Source organism: Physeter macrocephalus, chromosome 19 (genome assembly GCF_002837175.3).
Source record: "Physeter macrocephalus isolate SW-GA chromosome 19, ASM283717v5, whole genome shotgun sequence".
NCBI lineage: Eukaryota > Metazoa > Chordata > Mammalia > Artiodactyla > Physeteridae > Physeter > Physeter macrocephalus.
In genome coordinates this window covers 28,926,044-28,946,343 of record NC_041232.1, presented here as the reverse complement: position 1 = coordinate 28,946,343, position 20,300 = coordinate 28,926,044, and the positions used below count along the sequence as shown (strand labels likewise).

General features: G+C 42.2%; 1 protein-coding gene across 5 annotated transcripts in view; it reads left to right on the top strand.

Moving 5' to 3' along the window:
• The window catches only part of PTPRM (protein tyrosine phosphatase receptor type M), an 805,568-nt gene that overhangs the window by 186,136 nt on the left and 599,132 nt on the right, over positions 1 to 20,300 (top strand). For all 5 annotated transcript variants that reach the window (XM_028480386.1, XM_028480385.1, XM_028480384.1 and 2 more), the window contains exon 2: positions 17,940 to 18,062. In XM_028480386.1, coding sequence (XP_028336187.1) covers positions 17,940 to 18,062 — 123 coding nt within the window. The remainder of the gene's footprint in view (positions 1 to 17,939; positions 18,063 to 20,300) is intronic.

Here is a 20,300-nt window from a genome sequence, read left to right as displayed (position 1 = left end):
CTCCAGACGCGCAGGCTCAGCGGCCATGGCTCACGGGCCCAGCCGCTCCGTGGCATGTGGGATCTTCCCAGACCAGGGCACGAACACGTGTCCCCTGCATCAGCAGGCGGACTCTCAACCACTGTGCCACCAGGGAAGCCCTTCTGTGTTTTCTTGATGGTTCGTTGTGGCTGCTTTCAGCGCAAAGTTGGATTTCTGATGCAAATGGAAAAGCAAACAAGCAGTTAATTCTGTGCATCCTTTTGTCTTCCTGTAAACACACCTGCCACAGCGTGTTACCCCTCTAAGCGCTCCTGCTTAACGTGCTTCGGTTTGTCAAGAATTGATTTGTTTGGCAGAATTATTCGTAGTTGATTCTAGGAGTAAATTTTCTCCGGTATCTATTTGTAGAAATAAATCTCACTTTTCCGTGCCTTTCTTTAATTAGCTTGTTTCTGTTGTCATCAAATATTTATTTAATGAGTCTATAAAGGATCTTCAGTGGTGTTAAGTTGTCAGTGCTGTTTGGGGATAAAATTCAAGATTGACATCAAACGTGTCCATTTTAGTAAAGACGCAATTGACTTAAGTAGTATAAATGGAAGGGGTATCCATGAAACAGTCATCCTGCTGTAATCATGTGTAACGATTATACTGTAAGGAAAACCTGCCTTGAGGAATTGCGAAACCAAGGGTCAAGTTCACCTCCGCCGTCACCTGCCTCCCTACTGTTGGCCAGTCAGAGCAATGGTCTAACCCAGGGGTCCCCAGGAACCCGGCCGCACAGCAGGAGGTGAGCGGCGGGCGAGCCAGCGAAGCTTCATCTGCTGCCCCCCATCGCTTGCATTACCGCCTGCACCATCCTCTCCTCCCCTCCGCCCCATCCGAGGAAAAATTGTCTTTCGTGAAACCGGTCCCTAGTGCCAAAAAGGTTGGGAAAAGGTCTGTAAGATGGGATGACATTTTTGCCCTCCTTTTTCACCGGGCAGTTGTGGCGACCACATGGAATCATGAACGTGGCAGTGTGGTCACCCCATTCCCGCCCTGGGAGGACCGCAGCCGGCGGTTAGTCTGCTGTGTTCGGCCTTTGCATCCTGGTCTTCATCCCTCCTTTATACTCTTTGTGCTAAGCAGCCTTCTCACAGGCCCCCCTCTGTCTGTGTTTATACTCTCCGGAATCCCTCTAACTGCCCCTCAAGGCTGGAGCCATGTTCCTGACTACCTTAAATGCCTTCTCCCCTGTGGATTCTCCCTTGTTCATCCTGATCTGCAATAGCCTCTCAGTGATCTCTGGTCCTCCATCACCTTAGCGATCTGTGGCTCTCTGTCGTCACGATGCTGAATCATCGTTGGTCCCATATGGGTCCTGGATTGCTAACAAGATTAAAATCGAGGGTCAGGATCCTGAGTCTTGCACTCTGTTACCACACTGCGCAGAACCCTGGTATGGGCCAGGGGTTACTGGATGCTGACTGGAGTGGCTTTGATAAATCAGGGAAACCCCGCAGACTCAGTTTCCTTCCTTGCATAGTACTTTGGGTGCTCTGGGTGCCTGGGTAGAAATGTAAGTTGGCCATCCTTAAGTCTTACTACGGATAGTTAAGGGGTGACCACGCTGGGTAGCCAGGTGCCAGGCTCTGTGTCTGTAATAAGATCAGGGTGCTTGCCGTGTGGCTGGGGAGACCAGCGCTCGAGTGTACACCGTCCAGAGCAAGAAGAGGGATGTGGTCTCACATGGGAGAGTTCCGGGCATTCAGTGAAGAGCCAATATACTGGGAATAAGGTGAGGGCTGGCACATTCTGCGGCAGTGGGTCTTCATGGACGAGTGAGCAAGAGTTTGCTGGGAGGGTGGGTGGGACGTGCCCCCAGCGAATGTACAGGAGAGTCCAGGAGCCTGCTGTGCATGGGGGCCGGTGTGGTCGTGTGTGGAACCCGGTGTGCAGAGCAGGTGAGGATGCGGGGGAGATGCCCTTTGGTCATGTGGAAATGATCTGGAGAGCTGGGCTCCTTGGGAGAGAGGCACGTGGGAGCCAGAGGAGCCTCGACTTCAGGACCAGCCGATGCCACAAGAGGCGAGGAAAATGGCCGTGGTGGAGGTTCTTCCCTGCCCTTCAGTCAGTGGCAGCATCACAGGGAAGAGACCTAAAATTCAAAGCCCCAGCATTACTTCCACCAATTCTGATTCTGCAGGTCTGGGGTGGGGCTCAGGATCTGTGTCTTAAGAAACTATCCAGGTGATCTGATGCAGGGGGTCATTGACCCACCCTTTGAGTAAATGCTGAATTGTCCCTAAAGAGCTTTGTAAATCCAAAGAATTATCAAATTTGCACGTTATCCATTTGTCCTGGCAGACAGGTCTCGGATAGCTCTGTTCAAAGTCTCAAAAGGGTCCATAAATTCTATAAAGCTTAAAATCACTGAGCTAGGAAAAAATAATGTAAGACAGAATGAGAACAGTGCTATAGCCAGAATACAGGAGAGTGGTAACCTTTAAAGAAACATTTTGTGATATAGGGAAAGTTGATGTTTACAAGAACCCGACTATAACACATTAGGAAAGGGAAGGCTTGACATCCCGTTTATAAATCAGGATTTATGTTTGGGTGAATATCTCAATGTTTAAAAGAGATACAACGCTTGGTGGATGTAGAGATTTCACGATTTATCTATAATAGGTTTTTTTTTTAAACAATTTTTTCCCTGACCTAATTAAATCATCTGGTTTCCCCTGAGTTTTATTTTCTTAATTTTGAAGTTAGCAATATATAAAAGTTCAGTATCATGAAGGTCTTTACTGAGAATTTTTAGTAACGGTGCCACATTTTGCTCTCCTGCGGTGAAGGTCATGCCTGCATTTCTATGATAAACATCTTTCTGAAATTTACAAAGGAAAAAATTGATATTGATGCAACTTCGTTTTCACTCCCAACCCAAGAGCTTTCACGTCAGTCAAGTGTACAGCTGAAAAGTGGTACCTCTTTTCTTCCTAAACCCAAAGTGGACATATGGTTGATCCTGGCAACACAAGTACCACGAATGGGATGCAGTAACTCTAGGGTGGAGGCTCTGATCAAGGATGCATTTCCCAGTGATGGTTGAGGCTGACAGATCCACTGGTAACCACAGTTGTTCTTGGCAGTGGGGTTTGGCTCCTGGAGTCCCATATTTAGTCGTTGGCTTAAACATTACATGAAAGGTTACTATTTCTTAAGCCCAGTCAATATTCTATTGATCCACAAGGGTTTATTCTCCATTCATATGGTACCCAGCGCTAGGTTAGATATTGTCCCTATGGCCAAGCTCCAGGGCCAACAATTAGCTTACTGAAGAGCATCCCCTAAGAGAGACCCAGGCCACATGTGATCAAATGCAAAATTACACACTCAGATGATTAAGATCAATTTTGCAACAACACTTTGATTAACTAATCCCAGTGACCACAGCTTCTTGTAACAACTCAGCCAGATTGAAAAAAAAAAATATTTCATGCGAAGCAGAGTTCTTCACTTTCCTGACTTTATATTAAAAATATCCCAGTGAATCATTTCTGAAGCAAATAGGGCTCATTGCAGGCATATTATGAAGTCACTGACCTTGATATTATATTCTTTTTTGGAATCTTTCTCCATCAGCGTTTTCTGTGTCTAATGTTATCTTTACCAAGATAAGAAATATCTCATATCTTGTTCTTTGTACTTGTGGATTTTTTGCCTAGGCTGCACACGCTAGGTCTAAATACTTTTTGGAGTGGGTGTGGTTAGAGAACCAGTTGTATGAATACATTTTGGTTAGTGTTTGTTTGAGTTTTAGATTTTGAGCCTCTTTGCTGGAGACTGAAAAATGTAAACTGGTTCAGATAATTTTAGTCATGAGTCCGCAGGTGCCAAGGAGTGGGGTATGTTGAGAAGAGTCCTACTGAAATTATTATTATTATTATTATTTTTTTTTTTTTTTGGTGGTATGCGGGCCTTCCTCTGTTATGGCCTCTCCCGTTGACGGGCCCAGCCGCTCCGCGGCATGTGGGATCCTCCCAGACCGGGGCGCGAACCCGGTTCCCCTGCATCGGCAGGCGGACGCGCAACCACCGCGCCACCAGGGAAGCCCTGAAATTATATTGATTATTCTCGAATAATCCTTTCAGCACATATGATGTAATCTTTTGGCGGTATGCTTGGATAGGAACGATCACCCCAAATTGGTCCCAGCCCCCATAGGGTCGAGAATGGTGGGTGCCTGGTCCTATGATTTTGTGTTCTCTGCTCTTCCCAGCCCTCACATCCACGTTCATATCAATAGGGTTTCTTCTACCTCCTCACTACCTCGTCCTAAACATTCTCTTCTCTCTTTAACGTTGGGCTCAGCCATCCTTTTGCTTACATTATTTAACATTATCTTATTTAGTTTTTATATGATAATCAGACCCCCCCAACCATACACCTTGGCTACACACCAACACATTTTAACCTCCAATGTGTTCCTGATAAAGAAGTATTGTATTTAAGAGAAGACAGAGAAAAGTAATAGGATGTATACCTTTAGAATGGAAATACAGTTGACCCTTGAGTGACATGGGGGGTTAGGGGCACCGACCCTCCACACAGTTGGAAATGCAGGTACGATTTATGGTGGGCCCTTCATATCTGGGGTTCATCCGTATCCAGGGTTCCTCTGTATCTAAGGTTCATCTGTATCCCTGGTCCTGTGTCCCTAGATTCAACTAGCCAGGCCAGATCGTGTAGTGCTGTAGTATTTACTACTGAAAAAAATCCGAGCATAAGTGGGCCCATGCAGTTCAAACCCCTGTTATTCAAGGGGTCCACTGTATTATCTCAGGGATCATCTAGACCTGAATTTGTTAAATATTGTTAAATATTAGAGTTTCATGGTACAAGTCTTTTGTTGGAACCCCAACATTTAAAGTAAATAGAAGTTGACTATATCAGGTTGACTCAGGGTTTAGCATGACCTGGAATGGGTCTGGAAGAACCTTCACAATCTGAGGGTTCTGAGGATCACAGTGTGAAAAACCAGCAATCTAGCTCCTCCTGCTATTTTATATAGAGCAGGACGCTGAGGAAAGGGAGCCAACATTGACCTATTTACCAGGTAAGAAGGTAGGTAAGTGGATAGGTAAGTAGGTAGGTGGGTAGGTAGTGTAATATGTATGTGTATATATAAACACATATACTGTATATATACAAAGTCGTTTAACCCTTATAACATTCTAGAAGGTAGATGGTTTTACAGGTGATTAGATGAGAAAAGTTTTTAAGTTGACAGAGTTGGGGCTCACCTTAGGTCTTTTTGGTGGCAAATCTACATTCTTTTCATCATACCTCCACGCTGCCGCCTGGCGCTTCGCCGAAGCCACACGGGCAGGGACAAGACTGGGACCCACACCCCCTGCATCCTGGTCCAGGGTTGTCCCCCTAGACCACCTTTTCTCTTTAGTCAGTGGCCAAATAGTACCTGCTAAAAGAGTAAAAGGAATATTGAGGAAGCAATTTAAAAAGAAGGACACTCCAGCTGTGCTGACCTTGAGAAGAGTTAATGTTCTTAGTTCCCTGTGTTTTAGCAACTAATTGGTCATGTAAAATGACTGGAAGGAAGCTGATTCACAGTGATTTTTGTGCTCTCTCAGTATTGTTCTTAGCTCAGAGAATTCTGCATGGAATCCAGCTTCCTAATTTAAAACATTATATGATGAATTATTTTTCTTCCAAGTATACTCTCTTTATGGCCTGAGAACTGAAGTTTGATGTTGAATTTTCAAGTATTCACTACTTTTATGTTTCATGAACTTGAAAGGTACAGAACATGTAATCATTAACATTCTTTTTATGTTTCGGACATAAAATCAAACATGAACGATTGAAGCATTAAACCAGAGTTCCAGTACAATACCCAGAAAATCCCTCTGCTTTTTGTTGACTTATGCTGAGGCCTGCCAAATAACAGCCTTTTGCAGATGCTTAGAATAACGGGGCCGTGGCTGTCTTAGCTTCCTGCCTCTTGTTGCTGACTCCGGTTTTCTTTTCCTCTGGAGCGTTTAGGGACAGGAGATCTTCAGGATGAGTTTTGTTTTTCTCTTGGCTCCTGCAGCATTTTCCATTTTTCTCCTTTGTAACTACTTCCTTGGCCCCCAAGTTTTGTCTTCCTGGAGGACCAGGGCATCTTTATCATCCTCCACATCTTCCCCGTAACCCTCGCCCCTTCCCCGCAGGGCCCTGTATAACATCCGGCACACGGTGAGATGGGGGAGGAAAGAGAGGCCGTGAGTCCGATCAGAAAGGCAGGAGCTCCAGAAGCAGGATTTCTTCTTTCCTTGCTGTAGCCAGTGTGGTTAGTGAATAGAGTCCATTAGTATTTCTTTTTCACTGTTTCTAACAAAGATAGAAGAGTGAACAATTTTCCACCTTAACTTTTGTTACACAAATCTTGAAGAAATTCCATTAAACCCAGTAGGTCTGTGATGAGTAGCAGGCACCTTCCAAGGACTGGGGAGGCAGAGGTGAAGAGAGAATTTCTAGGCCCAAAGAAGCTCATGGTGCAGTAGAGAAGATGAACAGGTCACAGTCGTATTGCCGTATAGGTGATAGGGACGTCTGCAAGACCTATGTGTCTTGTAGTGATGGTACAGCGGCAGGAGTGGTTGACTTTATCTGTGAAACAGGTACCCAGGAGAGGTGGCCTGTGAGCTGGGATTTGCACAGCGGAGAACACGAGTCTGCCAGCCATACTCTGGGCTGGGGGTGCAGGGACACAGGGAGAGCACGTGGGCAGCAGCACCACTGAGGTGGATCTCCAGACAGTTGGGGATTACTAGGTTATACTCTGAAAGGGAAGCGGCGGCAGGAAATGAAGATAAAGAGGTAGACAAGGTCAAGTCCGGAAAAACCCCTGGGTTACATGATAACATTTGCACATTATCCCGTGGGCAGCGAGGTGCCCATGGGATAACACATGGGATAACACATAAAGCAGCTGTGTGCTTTATGAAAGGTCAGCTTGCCGGGCGTGTGTGGGGTAAACTGGAGAGGGCAGAGTCTAGACATGAGAGGATGGGCCGAGTTCAGTTGGGGACGTGCACTGAAACTCCAGGTGTGGTGTGGTGGGGATGGGAGACTGATGGGAGAAGCTTTTAGGAAGTTTTGGGGGAAGGTGTCGGGCAGACTCCTAGTTGACTCACAGAGTTTTGGCTCGAGCCCCTGGCTTGTGGTTCCATCAGCCAAAGTCGGCTGTAGCCACACAGAGCCGCCGCCTGGCACTTTAATTTCCTGTTTCAGGTAGCATGTCCCCAGGCCTGGCTGTGGCCCCCTTTGATGTTCATCATCTTGTAACAGTGAGTGCACTTTCCCATCTGCCACCAAGTCCAACCGTCACCTTCTCCTTGGGAGATAGATCATAAATATTACAAAAGTATCATATCTTCCATAGGCATTAAATCCTCGGGGATTTGCCTGTGGTCAGAATTGCCCTCTGAAAATCCTTCCGGAAACTTCTGGGTTGAAGACCCGCATTCTGTTTGTCAAAAGACTGTAGGTCTTTAAACTTGAGAATGATGCTGAACCCAAGAGATGTATGCACTTAGAAAGGGAAGACTTCTGTCTCTCATCATCCTCCCATTTTCATGGTTGAAACCACACACGTTAATTGTACCTATGATGTAAGCCCTGCATACGCCCTTTTTGTACGGTGAGCAAGACACACCATCTGTGACTTGCCCGAAGATAGAATAGGTAGCTGACAGATCCAGGACTTAATGAATCCCAGGTCTCAGATTCCCGTTAAGTTGAATGAGTCTTACAAGTTCCCAATTTTTGTTGTAGAATAAGTACTCCTAACAATAGGAAATTGGAATGAATGCTTTACCAAGAGGATGTAGGACATTGTATTTACTTTTTCCTTATACATAATTTGATTCTACCCAATGAATGGGATGGATAGAAAAAATGTTCATTGAGGGAAAAATATTTGGTTGAGTTTGGGTTAATCAGCGAAAATGAACAATTGGCTGGCTGTTTTAAGCTGAATAACACGGCTTGGCTGTACTGCCTATTGGTGAGTTCAGGAGTTTATTTTATCAGCTGCCCCAGGTAATGATTTTATGCTAATAAAATCATCGAGAGATCAATTTGTAAATCATAGTAAACTGGCAGGAGCACTACGGGACATAAAATTAAATTCTGTCCTTTATTAATTTCCTGGGTATCTCTGACCAACAACCAGGATCGTTTTCTACCTAGGATACCTCTTCTTGTTGAGTAGTTCCACTTAGGAGAAAAATTACAGATTGGGAGTTTCTTAGCATGAGATTAGAGAATGGAATTCAGTGCTTTCATCAAGCAATGTTAATTCTGTTGCCCTTATTCACCTGAGGGATATTTATAACTTAAAAAGAGTTATTTAGAGCAGTGATCTCCAAAAGGCTTTCTCCATGCCCTTTGAGGAATGTGATACACAATCTGTTGATGTATGGAAGAAAATAATTGAACTTAATTTATGTTTATTTTCGAGTTTGTACTTTAAAAGGTCAATTATATGTGTGTCTAATAATCTGAATATGTGGAGTACTACATTACATAATTTATAAGTAAAATGGAATGGTTGGGCCTTTTAATTTTTATTTATTTATTAATTTTTAAAATCTTAATATCCAAAATGTTTATTTAGCTTTTTAAATTGAAGTATAGTTAATTTACAATGTGTTAGTTTCAAGTGTACAGCAAAGTGATTCAGTTATATACCTATCTATATATATATATATTTACATATAGTGTATATATATATATATATATTCTTTTTCAGATTCTTTTCCATTATAGGTTATTACAAGATATTGAGTATAGTTCCCTGTGCTGTACAGTATGTCCTTGTTGTTTATCTATTTTATACGTAGTAATGTGTATCTGTTAATCCCAAACTCCTAATTTATCTCTTGCTGCCACCTCTCCTATCCCCCTTTGGTTAACATAAGTTTGTTTTCTATGTCTGAGTCTATTTCTGTTTTGTAAATAAGTTTATCTGTATCATTTTTTTTTTAGATGCCACATATAAGTGATATCACATGATATCACTTTCTCTGTCTGACTTACTTTACTTAGTATGATAATCTCTAGTTCCATCCATGTTGCTGCAGATGGCATTATTTCATTCTTTTTTATGGCTGAGTAAAAGGTTGTGCCTTTCTAAAAATCTGAAGTTACCTTTACCTTCCTCAAAATGTTTGAAACTACTGATCTAGAGCACTTTTCTAAAATGGGTCAGGGATTAGTTTCTTCTGGGACCTCTTTTAAGACCCCGTATTACTAAAGTCCATCCATGTTGCTGCAGATGGCATTATTTCATTCTTTTTTATGGCTGAGTAAAAGGTTGTGCCTTTTTAAAAATCTGAAGTTACCTTTACCTTCCTCAAAATGTTTGAAACTACTGATCTAGAGCACTTTTCTAAAATGGGTCAGGGATTAGTTTCTTCTGGGACCTCTTTTAAGACCCCGTATTCCTGAAGATTCTGGTTAAATAGGTCAGACTAGAACAGTGGTTATCAAACCTAAGTGTGCATCAGGATTACCTGGGGGTCTGGCTTGTGAAAACACAGAGTACCGATCGATGCTGGGCCCCCCCAGAGTTTCTGATTCAGTAGGTCGGGGGTGGGGCCTGAGAACTTATATTTTCAACAAAAGTCAGGGAACCACTTTGAGAACCTGGGACTCGGGACACAGGTGACTCCGCAAATGAGGTGATGATTACTGCTCTGGATTTTGTTCACTTACCCTGGACAGTTCTTGCAGATACTTCAGCATTTTGTTTTCCTTTCCTACTCATATTGCTCCCATAGAGGCAGGCAGCTGCTTTTCACACTGTGCTTTTCAGTACTGGCTTGGAGGATAAAACCACCAGTGTGATACTAAGGGAGATTCAAATTTACAGGGAATTCGTATGAGTGGTTTACTTAAATCCTCCCCGAGGTACTTATTTGTATATGAAAACTGAGACAGGTCACTAATGATTTGGCTGTATCTGTACAATATTTTGGAGTAGAAATAACACCATTACCCATTTAAAAAAAAAAGATTTTGAGATGAATAAGAAAAATAAGAAAAATACATGGTTGGGTTGTTGCCTTTTTAAAATCAGGCCTTCTTAAAAATTAGGAATTGATAGATTGATATGAAATGAAGAATGCAGTAAGTGTGATAAGCCGTAGAAACTTTAAGGACAAGACAACTCATATCCTTTGAATTATATAAAGTATATCTATCGGCAAATAGCATTTTTTACAGTAGAGTGTGGCATGAGCCATTTAAATGCCTGTGCCATGTGTAAAAACTGCTTGCTAGATTAAATTATGTAGAAAAGCATTCCACAATGCTTAGTGTCCGATTCACTAATCGTCAGTGGGGCATTGAAAGTTTAAGAGGCATTGTGTACTTTCATTGTTGGCAGGCAATTAAATGTAGATGTCACTGGGATTGATTTACGAGAAGAAAGAAGTGGCTTAGCTATATTGGTGCAGGGTTTTTTTTTCACTCTTAAAGCAGTTATGTATATTATAGCTCACTTCTGTTTATCCTTTGAAAAATGTATTTTATAGCCGTTTGTCTAAATTTGAAATAAATGGAAAGGACCACCTGAGATTACGTGTATTTTAGGAAAATAGAGCATATAACATTAATTCTTTTAGCACTAGTTTTTGATCTGCCCTCTCTGTAGAGAGTCCCATTTAATACTTTATGCATTTGATAAAGGCTGCCTTAAATGGGGTCATTCTGTATTTAGAACAAATGAGAAAAATGTTCCAGAAATCTCCTCAAGGAGTATTACAGTCTTTTTACAAAATGACTTTTAAAAGGACTGTAATTATAACAAGGAGAATGATTGCCGGAGTGTATAAGTCAATTTAACCTGTTAAAGTCAGAACAACTCAAAATGTGTGTGAATCTTACAAAGAGTGTGAAATTAACATTCGATTGTCCTCCATTAGCTCCTTAGAAAAGGCACTTTCAGGAGCTTATTTACAGTGCAATTCATGTAACAATCATCATGTAAATACTACAGGTTGCTGTTTACTTATTTTACGGGTGGATTAAGGGTGAAGATGTGTAGACTTGAGAGAGTATGAACTTTGGACGCAGACTCTGCTTGGACTGAGAGTCCTACACCAAACTCTGGGTGATGTGGGCAAGATATTTGACCACGCCAAACTGCCATCTGTAAAAATAGAGATGTATCCATCAAGATCCAGGAGATCAGGAGACAGAGAACAGGCAGTAATTTGAACAGGGAGAGTTTAATATAAAGAATGTAACAGCAGATTAGAATGGAGAGATTGGCTAGTGGAAAGAGTGCTCTAAAGAATAAAAGAATAGCAGATGTGAGGGGCGGCCCCTGCTCCAGGGCAGAAATGAAGTCCAAGGAGAAGATCCGTCCAGAGCTGAGATCCAGGGCCTGGTGGATGGCAGGGAAGTCACTGTGGGGCCACACCCATAGAACTTGCAGGAAATGTGTCCTCTAGGGTGGCCGGGAAAGCTGTTCATGGGGGTGTCCTTCTGGGGCGGTCTCTCACAGAGTCGCAGAGGGTAGCACTGGCAAGCGCTGTCTGCAGGGCCTTGGTGGCCACTGTGCACTGGAGAAGTTGGGCCTGGGGAGCCCCTGCCTTGTGGGCCTGGGGCTCCTGAAGCCGTGTGCTAGGGAGCCTTCCAGGGACCTCTGCAAGCTCCATCCTTCCTCCTGCCCTGCCTTTCCTGGACCCTCTACTGGCAAAGCTTAAAGTCTTGCCAACTGGGACAGGAAGTGTAATCAGAGGGCCTGGCTATATTGCAGAGGAAGCAATAAAAAGTGAGTTTAGGGCTGAGAGGTAATACATCGATACTTGGCAAAAGGATATTGATGCTCACCTTTAGACTTCATAAGATTAAATAATACACATAGACATTTGCGTGGGTTTTGTTATGTGACAGTTTCTTTGATCAGACGTATTGAGACCACAGTCTTACACTGGTTGTGAGGATTAAATGAAGTAATGACTGTCTGTTGTCTGAAGCAGAATCTGGCTGGCATGTAGTGGATGTTCAGGAAATGTTTGCAGATCACATGGCGCTCACATCGTAGTGTTGACTAGTAACTTCAAGCTAAACAAAGGGTCCCAGGTAATGGTTCTTACCCTCACACCTTAAAGGCTACAGGTAGCACCCTTTGATGGATCATGAAGTCCGTTTTGTGGACCCAGACCCAACCTTTTACAAAATCGAATAGAACAGAAATGAAAAAGGCCAGTGTATCTCAGTGGACATATATGTTGTTTGTGAAATGTACATATACATGTGCTGGGTTACGATGTCATGACTGTGGGTCACAATAAAAAAAAAAATTTTGCTTAAATACTGCTCTACAGAGTGCACTCTAATCCTTGTCCGTTTGGTTTCCTTTGTCTTCTCTCTAGTCCTGAAGCTTTAGTAGGATGTAGAATGGTCATGTGAAAGAACTTATAAGGTTTCTTTTGGGGAAAAAGTGGACCATCCTCTCCTTTATAGCTCCTGTCTTAATGATGTCATGCTACTCTTGGATCTACTGAATAATTCTCTGCTATTCCAAAGAAAGATAAATTCCCTCCAATATGCAAATGACAATATTTTATTTTCATAAATCATGGATGACCTTTATAGACAACTAGCCTTCCTATCTAATTATGGCCGGGAAAAAAAATAAGAGTTCAACTTTTCTAAAGCAAAAGTCATAATTTGTGGAGACTTCATTAACGTTTAACTGGCTTATAGTTTTCAACCATAATACAAAATGAACATGTTCAATGATTTAGTCACATTTGGAGCTGATTCATCTTGGAATACACCAGGACAGGGCTGGGTATTTTGTGGGGCTCGATTGAGGTAGTTTTCATTGTTTAAGTGGATATTACCTTACACTTAGAAAAAAATTTTAAGCAAAATTATTGCAGACAAATTCTGCATAGAATTTTTGGAAATTCATTACCCATTTTTCTGAAGAAGCATTTATTGGGTGCCTACCATGTACCAGCTCTAGGAAATGTCAAGACAACTAAGAATTACAATCAAAATGACTTTTGAGCAGAATTCCTAAGCTTTTAGACACCCGTTCCTTTTAAACTCCACAGTTTTCATGAAAAAAAAATAATAGCATGGTTTCATCTGATTTCTAAATCGCATGGCATCACACTTCAGTAATAGCACAGACAGCCTGTACTTTTTAGTTGGGGGGTAAATACTCAAACTCATGGCAGCCCATTAAGACTTCGTTGAGAGAAGCAATATTCATAAAGACTGTTTCAAGGAATATTACAGTTTTATCCTAGAATGCACTGAGCTCCCACTAAATCAAGTTTATCCAATCAAAGTTGGATGACATGCTATCCTGACATGTTACTGAATAAACCCTAAAACCCATTGCTTTGCTGTGGTGGCCGCCCCTGAGAACTATGTTCATTAACTCATGTTGATTGTTTCATACTAGGGCCCTGGGAACATATTTCCCTCTGGATTTAGGATTAGGAGTTGTGTTTCTTTCAAGTTTTCAGTTTGGGAGATAGTGTCACATAGTGTTCAGAATATGGGTTTGAAAGGCAGGATCCCTGGGTACAAATCTCTGCATCACTGTCTTCCAGCTTTGGGACCTTGTGTGCAAGCTCTGTAACCCTTCTGTGCCTCAGTTTCTGTGTGTCTAAAACTAGTATCTTGGTACCTACTTTATAGGGTTGGCCTGAGGATTAAACACGTCCCCAGTAAATATAAGCCCCTGTTATTAGTTTTAGTATTAACATTATCATCTCATAGATACTGTGAATTGTGTAATCATTTTTTCCTCTTGGCACTGGCTACCCCAAAGCTTAAAGTGAAATGTGTGGCCAAAGCCCCGTGAATGAGCCTAGTGATATTTTTTACTACTTGGCGATAATGGTGGAGTCCTAGTTATAATCCTGATATCATCTTGTCCTGTTTTTTTTTTTCCTGCTCTACTTTTCTTGCTTTTTAACTTTCACTTCTCCTCAATTTTTTAAATTTAATTGTCATGTTATTGTGCACTCCTGGAACAGGCCATACAGTCATCATTCTTGGTCAGAAGCCATCATCCTTGTTGTCCATTACCTGGGTATTTGACACCCATTGACACTTCCTTTCACATAATAACTCCTTCTTATTCCAGCACAAGTTGTGTGTTGTGTTCAAATTTGCTAAGGAAAAGCCTTTCTCAAGGTATGATGGAAGCAGGTGGGCAGGCACGTGTGTGTGTGTATTTATGTAAGACAGAGAGAATAAGAGTGATGCAGGCCACCACCCACCCGGCTTGCATCACCTTTCCTCCATCTCTTGTATGACCTTCGGTTTAGTCCTGATTCCCCTCCACAAAAGAGAAATAATTTACCTTGATTGAGGGGTGAATATGGCCCAGCCATGAGCTGTTGGGCGTCGGTCCAAGTAAGACAATTCTGGGGAAACCTTGGCAATTTGTTGTTAACTGTATGCCTCTACATGATGGCAAACTGTCTGTGTTATCCTGAAAAATGCAGGAGACTTATTTTTGGAATTGCTTCATTTCCTGATGTTTCAGCGACTTTGCTTCCTTATCACATTTTTCACTGGCCCTAAGGCACTCACTTGCAAAGCCCAGCTGGCCTCTGTTCTTTGCTCCTATAGTGCCACCGAGAGCCCACACACTTCACCTCCTTACAAAGTACACATTAAATTTTCCAATTCTGTATTCCAACTCTTTGCGACTCAGTGAACTCCTCAGAGTCCTCGTAGGAGGTACAGATGGCAAGGACAGTTTAAGACCTAGTAATAGCTGGTACTGGTAGACTTGCCTGACTGTCAGACCAGCCACACTTGCTGCCTTGCTGATTCATCAGAAACACCAGGTGAGGGACATGTTATGTTTGTTTTATAGGTAAAGACATTGGGGTCCCGAGAGGCTAAATGATTTGTCTACAAACACAAAGCCAGCAGGGCAAGAATGAGGACGTGCCAGGCGTCTGACCCCGGAACCCGTTCACTTCACCTCTACACAATGTTGCCTTGCAATCTAAAACCTTCATTTTGCTCTCTTGAGTTGGTTATATCCCATTGCTTTTTACCTTAATTGCCTTATTTTAGCTCAATAAACCACCTTTGCTATTTTAGAGTCTTGCATCTGTTGGATGAAGGCCAGTAGTGGATCTGAAAATTGATGTGCAGGGGGCCATATCTTTGGGCAACAGGAAATTCGCAGTCTATCCTATTTTCCAGTGGTTCCATAATCCTGTGGGGGTCTAGAAGGAACCATGGCATTTTTTTTTATGTTTCCTTTCAAGTGATAAAAACAGCTTTATGTAATGGGAAAATTATATCCTTGCACTAGTGTTGTATTAGTCTTTGGGGTTTGCTGTCAGCCATGCAAGCTCTCGCCTTTATATTTGGTTATATCTGCAGTGCCAAGAATTGTTTCCTAAACCAGATCTTTAACCAGACTTGAGCTGTTTTGCAGATGCCTGCCCCCCGCCCGCCCCCCGCAAGTTATTTCTCACTGTTGAAGATTGCACTGCAGGACTTTCATCAAAGTGCTATCTATGCTTCCATTGGGGGTGCGGGGTCCCTTTTCTGTCAAAATTCATGGTTCTTTCTTTCTTTTGAATATTATTAGTGCTACTGCTGTTTGGGCTTATTCCTACAGCACTGAAGCTATTTTCTATATCAAAATTAGGATTTGTAACCAAGGGAAAATATTTCTCATAAATGTTTGCGTAGCCTTCTAACATTTCTTACCCCAAATTGGAAAGTTGTTAGTATTATGTGCTTAAAACAAATCCACTTAGTTTCTGAACTTGTTAAAGCTGAGTAAGAGGGAAGTATAAATTACGGATTGTTGTCAAGGTGAAGTATTGAGTTAATGCTGTATCTTTATAATGAGTTTTCTGTTCCCAGCAGAATGTTTAATTGGCCAGTTCTGTTAAAAGTGTTACAGAGGACGGTGTCCAGGGCCACTGATTACACCATCATGCCTAGAGCCAGTGACTAAGACAAAGGCAGAAAGCTGGGGGACACCTCTTAAAATGGCCCGAGGAAAATGGCCCGAGGTCCCTTGTCTCTGCCCTGTTGAACATTTTTTATCAGTGATTTGGAGGCAGACAGAAAGCGTGCTTAATCAAATTGGCAAATCACCCAAATCTAGGTAGGAAGACTAACACCCAAATGGCAAAATCAGGATCCCAAAAGCTCTCAACAGGCTGGAGAGATGCCCTGAAAACATTATATGGGGTTTAGAAAGGATAAGTGTACAGAAAGTCACTTCCCTTAGTCACTTCCCTTATTGCAAAGGGGAGAAATGGCTCGATGGCAGTGGTATAAGGAAGACCTGTGGGATTCCAGACTCCAGGAATCTCGGGATGGACCAGCAGTCAGCTCAGACTGTTGACAGTCTGAGGTCAAGGGAAGTAGCCGGTTGAATTCGGGCTGCAGTACTGGGAGTCATTGGTTTGAAAGAGTGCTGATGAACTGGACAGTGTTCAGAACACCTGCCAGGATGGCAAACATCTGAGAACCTACTAGTGGGAGGGAGGGAGGGAGGGGGAGCAAAGCATGTTTTGCCTGGAGAAGCAAAAATATAGAACTTGACGGCTCTTTTCAAATAGTTAGCTTTCCTGTGTAAGAGCTGAGATTTTTTTCACTGTTTCTTCACAGGGAAGAGCTGAGATAAATGGGTATACATTTCAAGAAGCAGTGTTTGGGCCTTTTTAAGGGGAATTGTCTACATGGGAGGTATGCTTTTCTGAATGCTGGGTTGCCCACCTGTTCAGAAGCTGTCTGTCTGTCTAGAAGGTTGTAGAACTGATGGAAGCATGTGGATGGAAATTGGACCCAGGTGACCCTACCTCTGAGTTTGTGCAGTTGCTTTATTATTATTGTTTTATTTATTTTCTTGCTGCCAGCGCATACAGTACAGCCGTAGTGTAATTATATTCTTATGTTTGTGTTTTCTTGACCAGACCCTTAATTCTCGTCATTGGCAAGTGATTATAATTAATCTTTTAAATTGATATAATTAATAGCATTATATAATGGGCAGTAGAATTTTCATGATAATTAAGATGATTGATATAATCCTTCACTTTGGCAATGTGAAGCATTGGGGGAAAGATTTGATGCTATAATAATTTAAAGTCAACAGGAGACATTTAAGAAGATGTGGGGTGGGACTTAAAATCAACACACTGCCCAGGGTGCTGAAACAGTGGACCTGCTTTGCATATACTGCATTTTCTTTTATCCTTTGTTTAAGTTGCTTCATTTTTAACATCGACATCAAGCAGATGTTTACCACATGTTTAGCTGTGAATTTATTCTTGCCTTTCAAAATTGTGTGGACTGTAGGCAAATTTATAATCTCTTTTAATTTTGCGACCTCAAATCTCCAAAGCATTAAAGCAAAACCTGTTTCTATGTTCGATTCAGAATAATCCTTAGAAAAATGTTTTGCAGGCTAGGTCCATAATCTTTACTGTGTTTTGGCCTCTACCAGTGGTATGGTGGAAGTATCTCTCTTCATTTTTTTGGACAAATTATAATGGTTTTTTTTTCTATTGAAAACACATTGAACACCTAGGATGGTTCTATTAAAGTTTTGAACACAAGATCAATTATGCCTGATTCATATGAATCTGGAAAATATGGGTTATAAATCTGCTTAGGTCTTACTTTCAGTTGGATTGTACAGACGTTGGATTCTTTTGGGGGAACAATATAATATAGAATTATTGACAAGGCATGGTGAATACTCAGCTAGCGCTTCGCAAGGATGCAATGGGGTCAGGATCCACAGTTCCTGAGCGAAAAGGCCAAATCAAATCGCTTTGAGCATCGAGTAGGTTTATGGTTCCCTGCAGTCATTATAGCTCACCCCAGACCTCTGGTCATTATTTATTAATGCTACTCTTCCTTCTTTTACGTTTTAGGTGGTTGCCTCTTTGATGAGCCTTATAGCACGTGTGGATACAGTCAGGCTGAAGATGATGACTTCAACTGGGAGCAAGTGAACACCTTGACCAAACCAACCTCTGATCCATGGATGCCATCAGGTTTGCTTTTAAAGTTCCCTTTTTAAAACCAAAGGTGCACAAGAGTCTTAATCACAGTAAACGTTCACTGGGTATTGGTTGAATGAGTGAGGGTGTTGGTCTTGGAGTTTGGTGGCAAAGGCTGATTAGCTGGTGAGGATGGTACACGAGGACCAATGACAAAGAGTTGACCCTTGTATCTCTCCCTTTAAAATGTAAAGCTTACTTCCTTTATTGTTGGATACACCTGAGCTAGATTAATGGCCATTACCCAATTGATCCTTTCCCAAGTAGCAGAACATATGGGAAATAGATTGACGTCTCTTCTGGCAGATGAGTTTGGTGACTGGAACTTTAGCTGGGGAATCCAAATAACAAAGTCTCCATCACAAATAGACCTTGGGAGGTGACTCATCTGGCACCTGGGGGACCTGGAGGTTGCTAGTGATCTTCAAAGCATTCTGATAAAATGGTTTTGCGTGCGTGTGGATCCTTTCTCCACTGTAGAAGCGCTTAGTAAATTTTCTGGTGAGTGAGAAACATTTGATCCACTGAACGCCAGCAAGAGTTCTACTTCTTTAGTTGGAAGATCAGGAAGATGGTGACTCACGGACTCTAATCAGATTGGCGCTTGATCATTTTAATAGACACCATTTTCAGGCTGCGGTGTTGCATATCCATTTAAAGTTTTAGATTGGCAGATTCACTTGACAGATGGGGTGATGACTGTGTCCCATTCAGGATTCAAACTGGAGGATATGTTATTCTGATTTGGATTTCAGGTAAAACACAATTTTTATACTTTTTTAATAGCTATTAAGGTCTTCATCTAACTGTGTCCCAATAGCAGCTTATTTATGAATACGTTTAGTTAGTAATCTTGGAGAGGTAGCTTTTAAACATGAAGTAGGGTTTAATGTTGTTCTTAGTTAAGCTGTAACAGTTATGATGCCCGCCATGTTCTTTCCGTTTCCTTCCCATGTTTAACTCCTTATAACTTCAGAGAAAGGAACACTGAGCTCCTTAGCACTGTGGCTTTACTGGACTCCAAATCCTTCCTAGTTCTTGGTGATTTCCCCACAGCTGACAGACTCCTGTTGTGTCTCTTTTTCTCTCACAGGTATATACTTTTGAATATTACTTGTGTTTGAGTCAGTGGTACTTTAGTTGTTTGTCCAAATTCCAGTCTGGCTTCATTCTTGTCAGTGATGGGAGAAGGGGAGGAGCAGGGGCTAGCAGCACCCCTCAGGCAGAGCTGTCCTTTCCCAAGCAGCCTTCTCACCCTGAAGGCCTTTGTCCCCACCTGCTCTCTCTCTGGACCCTGTGTCCAGAGAGGCTGGGGAGGGCACTCGGGTTTAGTTCTGGGAGTTTTCTCCACAAGAGTGCACTCAGGTTTTCTTTGTTTATTATCTTCTAATTTGGTGAACGTTTTGTAATTTTCCACAGTAGGGAGTTGATTTCATTTTTGTGGTCCTTTAGATTGAAGCCTGATTAGGAAAAATCGACTTTTACAAAGGAGCCCCCAATAAGGCAGGATCTTTGTCAGCCTCCACTGGTGCTATTTTTGATATTGGATGACCCATCTCCCTCCAGGAAGGAGGGGGAGGTATAGCTTCTTGTTACCATCTTGTCCTTTACTTCTTTCTGATGTCCCATAATACCATCTCAGACCAAGATGTCCAGGCTTTAAATATAGAAAGGATGGGTTTCTGGTAGAGTCCATTACAAAAATGGTTACACATATCAAAGACCAGTTGTGCCCTGGAATAGTCAGCTGGGTAACTGAAGCAACGCAGGGAGAGTGACCTTGCAAGTATTTGCCCTTTGAAGGCCCTTCTGCCTTTGGAAGAATGAAGTGGGGGCATTAAACATTCTGCTTGAATTTATTTTTCTTCTGTTGACTAATAGAATACTTGGTGATTAATATTAGGACTTTGTAACTTAAGATCTCTGAATGTTATATTTTCTAACACTTTTGTCAATTCCATCTGGTTTCTGATGGTTACATAAGATGTATTCTCAACACCTACCCCCAAACAGGGTGCAAGTTTTGGGTTAGGGTTAGGACACGTGGGTGGTTTGGGTGTCAGCAGGTCTGGAGGGAGTTGGGGAAAGACTAGCAGTGGGTCGTCTCTCCTCTGACTCTGCCTATGGACATGGGTCCAGATAAGGCTCCAGAAGATGGATAGTTCTTCCACCACATTAAAATGTTTACCATAATATAAAACTGCAAATACGTGTATTTTTTCCTACTATTTA